This window comes from Gavia stellata, chromosome 24, assembly GCF_030936135.1.
Source record: "Gavia stellata isolate bGavSte3 chromosome 24, bGavSte3.hap2, whole genome shotgun sequence".
Taxonomy (NCBI): domain Eukaryota; kingdom Metazoa; phylum Chordata; class Aves; order Gaviiformes; family Gaviidae; genus Gavia; species Gavia stellata.
Window position 1 is genome coordinate 2,758,215 of NC_082617.1, and position 17,444 is coordinate 2,775,658.

The following is a 17,444-nucleotide window of genomic DNA, read 5'->3' on the forward strand; positions in this document are numbered from 1 at the left end:
GATCAACCAAACACACAAGCTCATGCATGAAAATAGCTACTTCATTTAGTATTTCTTTATAAAGCTGTATTGATTAGCATAAATTATTTTTCATTCTTTATTGAATGTTGCCTGTTTCAGCTTTGCATTTATTTTGTACAGGCTAGGTGATCTGTAAATAACTTTTTGTATCTTCATACCTGTTAGCTTTATTCCAGTTTTCTGAGCTTTCCCAGTATCCAAGAAAGTATTAAAAATAAATGTGAGCAAATATTGCAGCTGCATTGCAAATTACTTAGGTTTGCATATTATAAAATTGGACATTAGTAGGCGGTGTTTGGAATAGAAAGTGTCTCTGTATCATTCCAAGATGTGAACATGTCCAACTCCTGTCCAAACATGGCACAAATCGTATATTGCAGGTGTTAAGCTTTCCTGCCTTGTTATGGTTGACTATATCTCCTTATGGAATAGCATTGTCTAAGCTTCATCTGTTCCTAATTATATGCAAATACTCTTCTTTTGTCTTTTTACTGCTCATCAGGCCTGTCATCCTCATTACTGCTTCACTGCTATTCACTGCAAGACCTCGCAGAGGCCAAGCAATTAATACGGTTCCATGCTGCACTTAGTTTGGAAACTGTTGTTGTCACAGTTGCTAATACTCCCCAGTCATTAGGAAATAATTTCTAGAGTTGCTAGGGAAGGTCGGACCACCATGGCTATGAAAATGGAGTAGACTGAGGGATCCTGAAGGCTTTAAGGGTCACCTTATTCCTTCTGGTTCCTGGTCACTGGCCACAGTGCCAAGATACTGTGGTCCAGACCTTCAGGAGTGCATGGCAGAACTTACTGTCATGTTTGTTTAAAAAGGCACAGGGTGAGATTTGCATTGAAGAAAGACAGTGGAACGATATAAAGGGTCCTTACAAGCCTTGTCCCTCTTCAAAGCCCGCTTCCTTTGGAAGTGCTGGAGGCCTGGGAAGAGCGCCAGGTTTTTGGTGTTGATGAGTCTGCAGTGCCGCAATCCAGGAAGGTGGAGATGTCACTTTTGTTCTGGAGCCTCTTGGTTTGGGTGCAGCCCAAGAGCAGGAAGGGGGAAAGTTGCTACCAGCTTTTGGGAGGGTAAAACAAACCTCCCAAATACGGAGGTGTGAAGTCAGCCTGAAAGCAGGCTATGTGGAGCTGTAACTCAGAGATGAGAGAGGATGCCTTTGTTTTAGTGAGGTGTTAGCTTGGCAGCATAGTGATTGCAGTTTAAATTCCAGCGTCATTAGCTAAACCAGTGGTGCCATTGCAGCTGGGACAACCTGATGATGAGCCACCAGGAAAGGCTGATGGATGCAGGCTTACATGATGGTTTTCTTAAAACTTAAATCCTCAGTTGTCTTCAAGGTGCAACCACAGCAGAAGAGCTGCTGTATGTCAGGGGTGTCAGGGGAATATTTTCTTGAGCTTGTACCATTTTTTTTTTTGAAGAAATTAGCTTAGACTGCAGATGCTGAAGGCTTTCTAAAAGAGGCTAGAGCCTAAGTGTGGTTTTTCTTTCCCCTCAGGATATATGTTCAAGGAGAATTGGTCTGTGAGGCTTTAAATTAGTACAGGGTTTGTTTAATATGGGCCTTTTGAAGAGCCTGCCAAAATTTGACCATTAATGTAGCTTTTGCATGTAAAGTTAAGAGCTATTTCAGAATCACTTTTTGCACAAATGTTCTCACTGCACACTACAAGTGGATGAAGCTATACTGGAACAAGCCACTCATTCTGGGTTAGGAGTATTCATACAGGGAGATACTAGAAATAGAAAATCTTCATGAACAGAAAATCCCTGGGGCTTGATTTAGGTTTCAGTAAATCTTCCTCCTGTCTGATTGATGTGTTCTCTTCTTCCTAGGTGCATTGTAACAACATGTTTTCCAAGGGGGTGAAGATCTTCCAGAAGGTGGAGTGTCTGTTCAAACCACGCCTGATTGCAGACTGGGAGTCCGAACCTGTTGGAGTGGCAACTGTCTTAGATGACAAAAACCCTAGCGCTAGGTTTGTGACTGTCCCCCTCAATCAGCGCGTAGGTAAAGCCATACTTTGCCGCTTCTACTTTGCTGACACCTGGATGATGATGAGCGAGATTTCCTTCCAGTCAGGTCAGTATTCCTCTGGTCAAGCAGATCTGGCGAGGCACAGAGAGCAGAAGAGATGGTGTGGAGGTGCAGGACATGTGGGGTTAACACAAGCGTAGTGCACTGTGGGGCTGCACGATAGGAAAGAGGAGGTAGTAGAAGCACTGAGAGGGTTGGAAGGGCAGTGCAGAGGCAGAAAGGTCCTGCCTACAGTGGATTCTTTTCAGGCTGATACTAATGCACATGTGCAGAAGTGCAACCAAAAATTGGACTACAGAGTATTTCTTCTTCTTGAGAGAGTTGCCTGCTGCTTATGGGGTTGATTTTTACTTTTTTTTACCAAGTATATTGTTATGAATAACTTAAGTATATCTACAGATGATGATCAAGTTGGCAGATCATGAAAAATAAGAGGCTGACTTTCTTTTTTTTCTCCTGAAGTCTTGACTATGACACAGAAGTCAGTGCCCTGAGGTGCTTTAAAAGACTCTAGAAGGGAATAGACAAGAGTCCTGGAGAAAACCACCAGCACTGACAGTGAAATGATCTGGCTATAGCTTCCTACTTGAAGGTCCCTAATCCACTATAGTGAGAGGGCATTCCTAGGGAAGGAGCTCTGATTGCGGCTTGCTGCTTCTCTTGCTGATAGCAGACCTTCCTGGCTACCCTCTGTCACATGTGGGGCTAGGCAGACTCTTTGTCTAGCCTGGGATTGTGATTCTTATAATTATGCTAAAATGGAAAAAAAAAAAGCTCTTGCTCCAATCCCCTGTGTCTGGCCAAGCTCAGGGAAGCATCCTGCACCCGCTGGCGGTTTGCTGCCAGGTCAGGATGTACTCGCTGCTCAACACAGAGGCTCTTTCCTGTAGGTGTGCTGGGAAGTGCTGAGTGAGCAGGTATCTCTGCTCCTGCTCTTCGTGATCTGCTGCGTGGGTCTCAGCACAGTCCTGCTTGGGAAGGCAGGAGTGGTGGTTAGGATTGCACTGACCTCTGGCAGGAGCACAGAGATTGTTGGACTGACACCTTCCCTTCCCTTCCACAGACATGGAGAGCGTGAATCCTAATTTCGTTACGGTAGCCACAAGCACAACAGATCTCCAGGAAACAGAGTGCAACGTTACTGAGGGGACCTGGGGTAAGGACTTCTGTCGCTTAGCCATGCCAAGGGCTCAAGTGTCAGGGGATTTCACAGTAACATCATAGTTAACCTGGTCTCTCCCTCCATTTCTGGAGATCTGGGTATGGCCTGGTTATTGCCCTCATGCACAGGGCTCCATCTTGCAGTCCTCCGAGCCTCAGCTATTTCTTCTTCCATTAGCTGTCTGAGGCTGCCTCAGAGCAAGTGGGCTGAAGGTGTATACGCAACCAGTGAAACTCTGAAAACTGTCTGCTCTAACATGGGTCCCTTACAGGAATCTGTTCCAATGCTAAGAACAGTCTTTGACTGCAGAAGTCCTCTGCACAATTCTTAGCTGTGAGCCTCCAAAATGAGAATTTCTGATAAGAGCAAAATGTGAATGCAGCTAATGTTAATGCTCAGGAAGCTGCCTAAGATCTTTTCTGCACCGGACTGTAGGAGGGGACATGCAGGAAGTTAGCCAGCACAGATAACAACCTGTGCTTTGTTAACTCCAGATTCTTCTTCATTCCTCTATGATTGCAGAAACCACATCTTCTGTAACCAGCACCTGGATAGGAGAGAAAGCAGATGACTCCAATACCTCCATCCTCGTGGGCTGCCTTGTGGCTATTATTCTTCTGCTCCTGATGATTATAATCATTATTCTTTGGAAGCAATATGTTCAAAAAAGGTTGGAAAAGGTAATACAATGGGGCTGTTTTGCAGACACAACTTCAATACTAAGCATTAACCCTAATGAGCTCAGAATTGTGTGGAAAGCACATGGTTTCCCCAGCTCCATAGAGTAGCTAAAACTCTGCTCTCACAGCAGGGGAGGATGCCAGCCCTATCCAAGCTGTTACTGGAAATTGCTGTGGTTGCAGCCAATATGTTACTTAACAACTGAGCATCGCTTCAGCGTTTTTCTTTCTCTATTTTGCAGGCCCCACGTCGAATCCTGGAGGAGGATGCCACAGTTCGCCTCTCCTTCTACAGCTACACCATTGCCAACAACCAGACGCAGATCCACCAGTCAAATCCCACCTATGAACGTGCTTTCCCACTGGATTTGGAATATCACCAGCCAGCTACGCTGCTCCAAAAGCTTCCAGAGCTCTCCCAAAGTGCAGAGGATTCAGGTAATGTAATTGTCAGTCACCAGAAGTTATGTGTTTATTCTTTTATCATTTCTTTCAGATATTAAAATGTGCCACTTCTCAGTGTCTAAGTGATCTTCTCTGACTCCTGTGCAATACAATACTAACCCAGGGATCTAAGACAACGTTCTGGAGCTCTGAAACTTTTTAGTACGTAACTTTGGCAGATGGAGCACCAGCCCCACTAGAGGGTGGTGGCCTTTTATTGTTCTCTTCAAAGACTTGGTTTATATGTTAGACAGGTCATCTTTCAGGAGCTGGTTTTGGCAATCACACATCCTGTGTCTCATCAGCCCCTGGGCAGTGGAGTCGCTGCCTGCAGCACTCGTGGTCTGTCCAGACTGGCTGGTGGAGAAGACCTTTAGCAAAGAGCATGGGCTCTTTGAAATTCCCTTAGAAAAAGCAGGGGGAAATGGAGCAAAGAATTGTCCATGGTGCACTGGCTTCCAGCCCCTGGGGAGCTTTTGGATGCACACAGAAGGGAACGCATGTAGAAGGGAACGTTTCCAATAGTGCTCAGTGATGGCAGTGCTGATTAATGAATGGAAGAGCAGTGCTGCATTCCTCAAGCACCAACAAGTTGCTAAGATCCAGCACTATACTACACAGGGAGACTGATTTAGATTGAGTCAGGATGTGAATTTGAAGCAGAACAAAAGTTCTGTGTTGTACTGACCATCCAGGGAGCTAATTATAAAGAGTTAGGCCATTATATTTAGGTGAATAAGCTGTAAGAGATAGCATAGCATGCTAACAGAGTACATGGAAAACAGAGACCCTGATCAGTTCTTGTTGCAGAAGTGAATCCAGAGCAAGCTTGATGTTGCAAACAACATCCCTGCATCAGGTAAGGGGAACAGATCATATTTAGGATGAAACAGGAAATCACTTTAGACTCATGCCTCCATGTCTGGGCAAGAATTTTAGCTCTCATAACTGGATAGAGAGGCAGCTGTTCAAGATGAATTCACTGGCACCTCACAGGTACTCTGGTGTCTGCAGAAGTGTGGCTTGCTCTGGTTTAAGCCCTAGTTAAAACGAAGGAGAGTATTCCATCTGGGTGTACCTTGGTCTGAGGTAGTAGGTGTGCAGCTAGGCCAAATTCCCAGAGGTCTGCAGAATCGAGAGGATTGGAAGCCAGGCCATACTGATTTTAAAGGAGTGAGTGACTCTGACTCCACCTGTCTTTGGTTTCCCCTTAGTGTGCAGTGGGGACTATGCTGAGCCCGACCTGACCAAGTCCACTCCTCACCAAGGCTTTCAGAACAACGTTCCTCACTACGCCGAAACAGATATCGTCCACCTGCAAGGTGTGACCGGCAACAACATGTACGCGGTCCCAGCCCTCACTGTGGATTCACTTACCAAGAAGGACATCTCAGTGGGTGAATTCCCACGGCAGCAGCTACGACTCAAGGAGAAGCTGGGAGAAGGACAGTTTGGAGAGGTACAGCCATTCTCTTCTACACTTCCTTCAATAGAAGGGAGGTGCCTGGCACAGTGAAACTTCTGAGCTGCCTCTCTGGCACTGCTGCATATTTGGGGGCTGAGGGACCTGGATACCAGTATTTTATTTAATACATGTCTTTGCTGTTGGGGAAAGCTGATGATAGGCTTCAGAGAGCCCCATTCTGCACCTTTGAGGCTGCTGCTTGGTACCACATGAGCCTTTCTCAACAGATGAGCTTTGTGAACTTTTTTGTTCACTGTCTGTATCCCCATTTACAGCCCTACAAAAGGCCTGGGGATGTGAGTTCAGACTGTTTAACAATCTTCCATGGACATATCAAACATGTGATGGCTGTCACCCACCTTTGGGCATGTGAGTTTGAAAACTCTAGCAGTGACTCCAGCAAAGACAGATTGATCCTAGCTGTAAAAACAGCTTTCACATTAGCAGGTGGAGGTTTGGTGGAGCTCTGCACACTGACCCCAGCAAAGACAGGCATTTCACAAGCACTGTGGTGCCCTCACATATTCTCTAGCACTGCTGCTTGCTCAAGCCCCAGTTTGTGTCAGAAGCCTCAGGCAGCACGATACATGCATCTGTCATCTGCCAAGCTTTCTCTTTACTCCTTGAGCTCCTTTCAAGCTGTGAATGTTTCCACCTTGCCTTTTTTTCTCTCCCTGCTTAATTTCCACACTATCCCTAGTTCCCTACTAAGCAGGTCTTCCCCTCTCCTGCTCCCACTCTTCCACTGTCTCTTTTTTTTTTTCCAGCTTTTGCTCACTTGCAGCCTTATTCTACCTGTCTACTACATTTTGGCAAAGCACAGCTCTTTACTGACTACTTCCTCCTCTGTGATGTGTCCATCTTTATAGTTCCTTCCTTCTGACAGCACACCTTTCCTACCTCAGCCTCTTCCCTGTCCCCCTCACTTTTTTCTGGATCACTCTGTGTATGGGGAAGGTGCTGACATCCTCAGCTTCTTCACCTGGCTGTCAGTGTAGCCCCTTCTGCTATTGCCTGGATCCTGCCCTTTCTTGGGCTGTGCTCCAAAAGTGAGAGAGAGGCTTTTTTTTCTCATTGTTTTGTTTCTGGTTTCTCCTTCCCTCTCTTGTTCCACTCCTTCTAATAACTGTCAAAGCCTTCTCTTCCTCCTCCTCCTTTGTGTTGTCAAACAGCAGCAGGCAGGCTCTCCCATCTCTATTTTCCTTGGAGATTGATTCAGAGCCTGTTCCTCTCCTCGCATCACAGGCCCTTTCCCTCACTTCTGCAAATGTGCTGCATTGCATTCTCCTGTCTCTCCTTCCCACCTCTTTAGTCTTTACCAAAGAGGTCATCATCATATGCTCTGCTCCACTGCTCTGGCTTAGTGTGCAGTCTCGCTTCTAGCAACGTGGCTCATTGCTTTTTTCACCTCTCCACTCAGACCTTTCTTCCCCTTCAATCTTTTTTCTTCCTTGCTCCTAACCATCCACTCCCTGGACTCAGTGGCACGTTACCTGTGGTTGTAATACATGTGCTTAGTACCGGGGCTCTCTTTCCTGTTCCTACTCTCGTGACTGTACTTTCACCACAGTCGATTTCATTCTCCATGTAGCTGCAGCAGCATCTTTGTACTCTTGTTTCTCTTCTGTGGGTTTGTCCCATTTTCTATGTTGTCTCCTTTTTCTCCTCACCATGCTTGTCACATAAGTTCTTGGTCCTTTCTTCCTGTAAAATTCATTAAGCTCCCATTACGTTCCCCTCACTGCTGCAAGTCTGACTGACGCATCCAGTCTGCTCCCCTCCTCCAGTCCTTTTTCCTATCCCACACACTCGGGTCTGTCTACTTTCCCCACCCCAGCATCTCTTGCCCGCTTCTTCATTTGAATATTCATTCTGATAATTTCTTAAGCAAGTGTCTTGTCACCCCTTCTTATACAACCTGGGCAGTAATTTTAGGTCTTTATTAATTTATTTATCTGAGGAAACTTGGAATTCTGTGTACTCATCAGGGTACTCATCTCTGCATATATTCGCAGGTGAGGTGTTCACATTATGCACACAAGGACGCACACATACACACACATGCTTTTCTCTTCTTTTTTTTTTTTTTTCCTTCTGGAATTAGAGGACTTGGATAGCTGTCTGTTATTCCTGGATGCTCCTCAGTTAAGTTTGAGTGGTGACTCAAGCCAGGCTGCAGAACAGTTCTGGACCTGTATGGCCAGTGTGGTGTGCTGTACGTGCCAAACCTGCTGGAGCCATGCTGTTTGCATGCACGAGCAGAGTAAAGCAGACAACTCCAGGCACAGCGGCCTTCCTGAACATCTCCAGTACTTGCTGGGCGAATTAGACTGCCCCAGTCGTCTACTGCACCATTCTGCTCACGTGCAGTAAATTCAGTGCACTGGGGGATGCATCAGGCCGCAATCCATGTGCGTTCCTACATTGTGGGCTATATAGCATACGTACACATTTTGTCCAGTATCTAGGGCCAACCTATGGGCTATTTCTGATCAGAACAGTGTCACCTTCATTAGATCGTTCACTTGGTCATTCTGCCAGTGGTGACCGAACTGGTGACCTCAATGTGACGTTGTTTTCCTCTGGTTTTCTGCCTGTGTATGCTCTCATAGTTGCCTCTGCCTTCTGCCCCACAGGTGCACCTTTGTGAAGCTGATGGCCTGCTGGAATTCCTGGGAGTCTCACCGACAGAATTTACTCACCAGCCGGTTCTCGTAGCAGTGAAAATGCTGAGATCAGATGTCAACAAAACAGCCAGGTAAGCGCATCCGCAATGCCAACCATCTGAGAAAGAAAGCAGATACTCTCCAAGGAACAGCTTCACATAGGTTAACCCTGGTGACTTCTGTAAGAGAGTGTCATGTGTCTCTGTATGTTCTGTGTGTTCATGTAACAAACAGGACACAAGCAGGGAGTGGGGGATAGGAGTAGACATAATGTCGAACTGAAATGCTGTATTAATGCTGTTTGCTGGGGAAGGGGCCAGTGTTGAACACAAGTGCAGAACCAGCTTTCAAACTTGCTGCGTGCAGAAGTGTAAATGTCTCTGAACTGAGATTTTCTTATATGCCACTTCTGCTTTCCTTAGACAAAGGAATAGTTTAGGATTCGAACCTGTGTTTTCTGTTTTACAAGAAATGATTTCCTGAAGGAGATCAAGATCATGTCACGGCTGAAGAACCCAAATATCATCCGGCTTCTGGGGGTGTGTGTGCGTGATGACCCACTGTGCATGATAACAGAGTACATGGAAAATGGAGACCTCAATCAGTTCCTGTCACAGAGGGAGATCTACAGCAAATTTGCCATTTCAAACAACATTCCCTGCGTCAGGTAAGAGGAGCTGCCCATCTTTGGGACAAATCAACAATACAGAGCTACCAGTTCTATCTGCTGTGCCTTCCAGGCAGTGACCTTCCTCCAGCCCGGCCACTGCCACGGCACATGCTGCGGACACCGGTCCCGCTTTGCGTGGAAGGTTGTTCTTGAGGCCTCTGGAGGTCTGCGTTCCTGTGAAATGTCCCTGACTGTGGGCTGTCCTGGTCACGGTGACCATCTTAGATGTATTGTTTACCGATGTGACCATCTGTTTATGTTGGTGGGCTTGCATCAAATATTTCATTCATATGGGAAGCCAATTGCATTACAGCAAAAATTTTGGGATGAAAATTAAGAATGTCTCTTAGGCTTTTAAGAAGGTTCATATGTTTTCTGGACGTCTAAAAAATACTACATGAGGGAAGTTGAGTATAGGAAAGATTTCATCAGCCAACAGAAGGCGAATATTTGGCAAAGAAAACCATTTTCTGTCAGTGGTGGCACTTACTCCCTCCTCTATGGGAGGATTAAATCTAGCATAAAAGCATCTCTGCTATTGCAGAAATCCTTTCCTCAGAGGAGAGTTGTGTGTAGGACTAACATGTATTCTGCTCGATAAGAAACCTGCACTGATCAGAAATGGCTGCATTGCTTAGCCTTTGGCATGTACCCCCACAAAGGATTAGATTTATTTATAACTAGAGCAGGGCAGTTAGGCAGAGCCAGTTCTGTTGATGGTCTGGACAGGAGATGCCTGGGTCTTGCCATGTCGAGACAACACCAGTGTTTCTGCCATAGCTGGCGGTGGTCAGTGGTCCTGTCGGGGAGTGTTAAACTGGCATCCTGCAGAGTCAAGACACACCAGGAACTGTAGGATGGGAGAGGATTTACATCTGAGTAGACACATTCCAGCTCTCTCCAGTCTCCTGTCCCTTCTGCACTTCTGAAACAGCTTTCACCTTTAGGCTTGTGGCTTTTTTCCTGGCCAAAGCCTCAAACTATCCATTCTTCTTTGTCTCCTCCTCACCTCTCATCTGACTTTCAGCACTGTAACATTATTCTTCCTTGGTTTCCATTACTTGGCTCTACCCCTAGTTTTTCTTTCTCTCCAGCTGATCCTTCAGCCTCTCCTTTTGTCCCTTCCAGCCAGATACAGTTTCACGTTGAAGGAAGCTGGTATGACTAGCTCAGATATCTGTCTGTATAGGAGTTGTTTGCCGAGAGTGAAATTAATTCCCCTGCCGAAGAGTGCAGCTTGTCTCTGTCGGTGCCTGTGGGTGTCTGATTGACGTGGCAAGGTCCAACCATCCTATCCATCTCTCAAGCTCAATACTTGGCGCACCAAATGTGGTAACCAGCCCTATCCTGCAGAGAAGTCACACATTTTTAAGTCCTTGTGGCTCTTTGGTATTTGAAATGCATCTCCCTTCTGTCTCTCTGTCTAGCAAATCATGAAGATGAGTCTGCCGAGAGATGCCTCTCACCCTGCCCCTCTGTATGCAGAGCTGCATGTGTCATGCCCTGCAGAGCTTGCTGAGCAGAGGGGCAGGGAGCCAACGGGTAGCTGCTGATGGGACCCTGCCAGGGTGCAGGTGGGACAGGAGAGACTGGGCTTCTTGACTGGGAAGAGAACAGCCCCAGGCAGGGAGACAACTGGAGCTGAGCAGGGGGAAGGGAGAAGGTTGGGTCTGGAGGCTGTGCCCGCTCCTGTGTGAAAAGCCAACAACCAGGTTAACGAGGTACAAGTGGGTGGCGGAGTTCCTTCTCTGGGAGAGCAACAGGTCCACCCAGATCAGGAGAAACGTCGAGCTGACTGCGGGACTGGGCCAAGTGTCACCGAGCCGAGTTGTGGTGTTCACCATGCTGAAAGGCTGGGAGGGGAGTGGTGCCCAGGCCCTCCTGTCAGCGCTCTACCGGGGCGAGGGGCTGCCTTTGAATCTCAGCAGTAGCTGAGCTATTCATTAGAACAGATAGGTTGGATCTATTACCGTTATATGCATTACGTTATTGTAATTTAGTTAACAGGGTAGTGCTCTTCTCATTGCCATCAGAACACAAAGAGGAGGAGACTAAGACTTTCTTTTTCTGAGCTTTGTCAGAGAAATACTAGCTGTGAACAGTTTATTAGATTTGTTGTGACAAATGCTTGATTGTGTGAAGCATTTGAGCATGTACAGTGGGAAACAAGCCGAGCATCACAGAATAATAGTGTGTGAAGAATGCTGAAAGTCAGATGGTCCAAACTTTGTCTGTGTATTGTGCAACTTTGTTAATGTTATCTTCATTTTCCTAATGGGGGAATTAAAATTATATTAGATGGAAAATGCATCTGTTTATTTTGTCAGTAATAGTAAACATATTTTGAAAAAAGTAAGCTCTCCAATGTTAAGTGACATGCTTATATGAACATAAACATGCAATAGTGGCAGTGTTTGAAATACCAACCTAAGCAGTTTTTTAGATATGAGATTCTGAGATTGTACAGCTTATTTTGCCATGTTCCTCTGCAAAAAGTTGGTGCTTTGATGCATAAACTCTGAAAATCTTGAGATTAGTGCTTGATATTAGAAAAACCTAAGGGACGTCAAATTCTAAGGGCCCTGAATTTCAGGGACAGCTTGTCTGATCTTGCTTAGTCAGCTCAGGAACTTGGCTTAGCCTGGCAGGTGGGGGTGTTAGTGCCCTGAAACTAGGCAGTTTAGTTTCACTGTTAGGGCAAAAAATAAAATGACAGGTCACTGTAATACATCAAATGCAAGGAAGAGTTGAGCGTGGGGAACTCTATTGATTTTTCTTCGTTTTGTTTTCTTTTAATGCAGCTACTCTAACCTGCTGTACATGGCCACCCAGATTGCCTCTGGAATGAAGTATTTAGCATCTCTGAATTTTGTGCACAGAGATCTGGCCACTCGTAACTGCCTGGTGGGGAACAACTACACCATCAAGATTGCGGACTTTGGCATGAGTAGGAATCTTTACAGTGGGGATTATTACCGTATCCAGGGAAGAGCTGTACTGCCCATACGTTGGATGGCCTGGGAAAGCATCCTCCTGGTACAGACTGCACAAAACCATTCTCTCTCCCTTCCCTTGATTTTTCACTGTGGCCCTGAAATAGTAACACATGTATGTGTAACAGTCCTTATAGCATCAGAACGTATGCTACAGATGGCCCCAGGTGAGATGTCCATTAGGCCGTGTTGGACATAACTCAGATCCTGGAAAAGGAGCGTGTCCTTGCAAATACAGCACAGATTATCTGGGGTATAATTTCTGTTCTGTGTCTGGCATTGAGGATTCCTCCTGGAATCATAATTGCCTTTCTGTGCAATTTCCCCAGCTGTGAAGCTGAGAGGGACAGGGACAGAGCTTCATGAGTTTCAAGTGCCAAGTGTGGTTTTGAGGTTGGGGTTTTGTTTTGTGTGTAAGGGTCCTGCTGTCTGCCCTTAGGAGATTGTTCAACAGCCCAAACACATCCAGTCTGGAGGCAGTTCCTTAATATTCAGCCCCATATTTCTTTCTCAGACTAGTCGGTGAGATCACCTGGTTATACTTTCTTACAATGCCCCCTCTGAGTACCCAGAAAAATTGTAAATACCTCTGCTAGAAAAACTTAGGCCTATCAGCCTTTATAAATTCACCCTATTTTCCTGGTCACAGCTGCATCTAAACCATAAGTCACTCCCATCTTCCTTGTGTGAACATCTTCCAAACATTGACAGACCTCTAGGGTTGCCAGATGAGCCTGGGCAATCTGGGTCTTGGATGTTTTCTGCCCAAACAGGCCCTCCAGCCCCTGCTTGTTGTCTGTTGTTTTCTGAGCAATCTTTAGCTGCTTTTTACTTCCTCAGAAACACATTGTTCCAAACACGGCCAGTTTGGGCACACTTTCCAAAGACAGAAAACAGGGACAGCAAGCAGGCTGTCACAGACTTCTTACATGTGCAATGATCAAAATTATCTTGGCCTTTCTCTAAGAGTCTGGAGTCGGCTTCGGCTCTGCTTTCACCCTGAGGGCTTTGTTTCCTGTTCAAAGGCTTTTCTGTGCTGTACTGCTGTGTTTCTGGTGGAGGTAGGCAGCAGCTATCCACCCCCTGCCACAGTCTGTTTTCCTACTGCTGCAGACAACTACAGACTTTCCCAGGAGGGACAGTAGTCTCTGTTTTTGTGAGACTTGCTCCCTGTTTCACAAGGTTTGCCCTGGTGAAAGCTGCCCCTTCTTAGAGCCATCCTGTGGGTCCCACAGACATGCTGCTCCTGCCCCACAAAGCAGCAATGTCATACATCAATCCCTTTGTGCATTGCCAAGAGCAGGTCACCTGCTCTGCTGTCTCTTTTTGAGAGTGTTTTCCCAGGTATGAGTTCTGCATCCTTGTGTTCAGCTGCAGAGGGCGTAGACTGAAATGATTTTTGCTGAATGTGCGCTGTGAGCAACCTGGGCTTACAACATCCTTTCTGCTCACAGGGCAAGTTCACCACAGCCAGTGATGTCTGGGCATTTGGGGTCACCCTCTGGGAGATGTTCATACTGTGTAAGGAGCAACCGTACAGCCTCCTCTCAGATGAGCAAGTCATCGAGAACACAGGAGAATTCTTCCGGAGCCAGGGCAGGCAGGTAAGAAGCAAATGTGACTCCCTTTCCTTCACTTAACCTGGTCACATCCAAGTGGATCTCCACAGGGCCTTTCTGCTGGCGTTACATCATCTGCAGAAGTCTCTGCTGCTATTGCTCATCTTTTCAAGCACATCCCGCCTCTCTTTCGCCTCCTCCAGACCCATTGCGCTGGCTTTCCTCTCTTGGCGTCCACTGGAAGAACCTCTTGGCCCTGTCCAGTGCTTCTTCCTTATAAGCCACTTATATTTCAATCTGCCCTTGATGCGCTGTCCTCCTTAGCTTTTCTGGGCTCTCGTACACAATCCTTTTGCTCTTTTTCTGTGTCAGATCTCTCTCTGGCTGGCGTTTTCTCTGAAAGACGAGGAAGGAGGTGGGGAAGGAGGAGTTGTTAGTGCCCAGGGGTTAGATACTCCCTGTAATATCTCCATATATGCTGAGAGAGGCCTTTGGCCATCTCTAGTTGCTGAAGGGTTTTTCTGTGTCATTCTGTCCTCTCTTACTAACTCCCGGGCAGGACTGTGCCCTGCACTGCTGCTTCCTTCAACAGACACCAGTGATGATGCTAAATAGAGCAGGACAATCCAGATCCTCAGTACTGAGGATCACTGTACCCAAAAAAGTGTAGTGCCAGTTGTTTGCTGTTCTCCCAAAACTCAGCTTTAGCACCAAGCAAGTCAAGGGGAATAAAATAATGGGAGGTTTTATTCACTGTCTCCTGAATGCTAATGATTTAGTGAAGAGCCTAAAAGATGCGTATTGAAATGGGGGGGGGGGCGCGGGAAATTCTGCCAAGCTGTGCTTTAGATAAGCTCTAAAAGGTGTTTTTTCTGTCTCTGCTAACAAGCTGTCACGATGCTTAGAAAGCCTCATGGGTTGTCTACGGTGAGTGAAAGTATTTGGATTGTATTGTGGTAAATTTGGTTTTGGTTTGTGTATTGCTGTCACTTGGAAGACAAATTTCTCTGAAGCATTCATGTTTCCTGAGGGACAAAGAACTGTTTTGTGATCAGCTCATCAAACAAGTTGGCAAAGTTGTCCGCGGTGCCATTTGAGATGGCGTCAAAGCTCCATCCAGACTTCACTGCCAGATTCATGCTTAATGGACTTCAAACATTGCATGATGGCCGTGTCTTGTAAACCTAGAATGAAACTGTCCTTTTGTTTTTAATTTAGTGGAGGTTCAGTTCTTTTATGAAAAGCCCACTGAACTAGCTGTGTTTTTCTTCTTTTCAGATCTATCTCTCCCAGACTCCTCTGTGTCCTAACCCTGTGTTTGACCTGATGCTGAAATGTTGGAGCAGGGATATAAAAGATCGTCCCACTTTTGACATGATTCACCACTTCCTGCTAGAACAAATGGAATCAAACATTTGACTCCAGAAAAGAGGCAAACTGTTGAGAACAGAGTGACTTTGGTGTCTCGTTGCCTGTACCTCACGGGAAGATGGTCAGGCCACCGTGCTCTCCTCCCTTGACTGTTCCATATTTAAGTTGAGAAGTCCATGGCAGCTGCTCATTCTATTGGCCATGGTCTGACACACAGGACCAGAGGATCTCATTTGGTTGAAAAATCATCTCCTCTTCTGAATCATTTCCTGGGAATACTGTGAGAGGGGTTTTATTAGATACCCGTACACCTTTGGGCAAAACGAATGAGTAAAACTTTACGAGGACTTGGAGCTCTCTCCGGGGTGGAATAGAAAACTACCAGTTGGTGAGAGCACGACCACTCAAGAACAGATTTCTAGAAGTAAAGACTTCAGTCTTCTAAAACTATTCCATTGAATCAAATGGAAGTCTTGTGCACATTAGCAAGTGTTTCTGTATGCTTTTGCTACAGACAATATGTATAGTGAGAGACTAGAAATGTCTAGAGCTAGGGAATGGTTTAACAGACTTGAGAACTGACGGAGCTGGATTTAACAACCCTTTGGAAGTAATGCTACCAGGGTCTACGGAGGATGCTGATACAAGAGTCCAAGATCATGTTCTTTTTTCCTGTGGTTGTTAAGCACTGCTTTTGTTATATATGTGCGTTTTCCCCACACTGGATTTTTTTTTCTAGAAAAAAAAAGTTTTGAAAATGAATGTTAAAGGTCATAGGAAGGTCACTGCGGTAGAAAATCTTCTTTTGACCTACAAATTAAGGCTAGGGTAGGGAGTTTGTATTGAAAAGTAGCTGATACTGTACTACTGTCACTATGTAGATTTATTAGCCTAATGAACTTGTAGCCACAATGGACTGATGTGCAATTAATCCTGTATAAGTACCCATTAATATGAGATCTCTAAGTCAATGCTGTTACATGTGCAGAGGGAACGTAGGTTTGTTGAAACCGAATGGCTGAGAGCAGAACCCGCTATGTCACTTGTCGTAGCTCATGCGAGAGGAAAAGGAGCAGAGTATGGGTTGTCCCCTGGCACGCGCGTGCGCACACGCACTCAGATACGTTATTTCTAGCATCAGCGGTTCCTCTTCAGGCCTGCAGCAGGGTCCGTGCTATCGGCCAGGCAGATGCACTTTGGCCCAGACTCCTTTATTGCCGTGATCAAATCTGGCATCGGGAGATGGGACAGACATATCCCCTTCGTTTGGGTTTGAGTTTTATTTTGGGTGCTCCCTGCACAACGTAAGACAATTTACTCATTGAACTTGGGGTTGTTTTTTGTTTGTCGTGTCACAAACGGCTCATTCTCTGGAGGGTTCTAGAGGGCTCTGAAATCCATTTGGAGTGAGTTAGAGAATTCAGCTCGTTTCTACAATAAATCCATTGTGGATTTACCAGGTGCCTGGGGAATACTCTGCTATTCCCTCTCTAATCGTTTAGCAAGATACTTAGGACCAAACCAAATATTTCGTAAGCTGGGAGAAGATGAAAGCTCAGCACTTGGCTTTTTTTAAACAGCATCCAGCATAGCATATGTTTCCAGTAAAGATTATAAAGATAATTTTTATCTTAGCCACAAGCATGGTGTGAACGGCTGTCTGTCCTACGAGCTCTGTAAGAGGGCACTGCTGAGAGAGGGAATGTCAAAACTGTTATAACATGAGGATAATTGTTACATTGATAGAAAAAAGCCTCCTTCTGAATTGGCAGATGCCAGGATGGAGCATGACATGGCTGTGTCTGCTCCCCAGGCAGAGCAAGCTCCATTGGGAAGTTTCCCAGTTGCAGCTCACTGGATAGGACCATGCCCAGGTTGTCCTGCTGCAGACCCGGTGTGGGGTTCCCCTGGCTGCGTGTAGGTGTCTCGATCGAGCTGGTCCTCTGAGCCCCCTTTACGCGATAAGGAGCCGGAGGGTCCAAGTCATCTCATCTCCCTGCGAGGGCTACACGGGCTCAGGTGAATCTCACCCCCAAATAGGTATCTTTTTCCCCTTTGACTAGAGGGGCCCAGGGTGAGCTGCTGTTACACGTGTGCGCTGTCTGGAGCTGGGCGATGGGAGTCAAAGCCAGCGTGGTCCCTGCTGCAGCCTGTCGGGCACTGGTGGCTGGCAAACCGCGCATCGATTGTATTTCTGGAGTATTTCTATCCTGTCCCAGAAAATGTACCCAAGTAATACGCAGCCGTGTGTGTGATCTCCTGTACTTCTAGAGACACCAGAGCGCTGTAACATCACCCGGATGGGCTTTGTACTTCTGTTACGTCAGGATGTGCTGTTCCTCCATTGACATGTTGACAT

General features: G+C 46.2%; 1 protein-coding gene across 1 annotated transcript in view; it reads left to right on the forward strand.

Annotated features, from left to right (window-relative positions):
• Nucleotides 1–17,444, forward strand: part of LOC104259140 (discoidin domain-containing receptor 2) — a 33,280-nt gene extending 15,836 nt beyond the window's left edge. The window contains exons 7-16 of the mRNA XM_009814455.2: nt 1,874–2,120; nt 3,139–3,231; nt 3,760–3,917; nt 4,160–4,355; nt 5,576–5,820; nt 8,463–8,584; nt 8,962–9,159; nt 11,964–12,198; nt 13,610–13,759; nt 14,993–17,444. Of these exons, the coding sequence (XP_009812757.1) occupies nt 1,874–2,120; nt 3,139–3,231; nt 3,760–3,917; nt 4,160–4,355; nt 5,576–5,820; nt 8,463–8,584; nt 8,962–9,159; nt 11,964–12,198; nt 13,610–13,759; nt 14,993–15,133 (1,785 nt within the window). The 3' untranslated portion in view covers nt 15,134–17,444. The remainder of the gene's footprint in view (nt 1–1,873; nt 2,121–3,138; nt 3,232–3,759; nt 3,918–4,159; nt 4,356–5,575; nt 5,821–8,462; nt 8,585–8,961; nt 9,160–11,963; nt 12,199–13,609; nt 13,760–14,992) is intronic.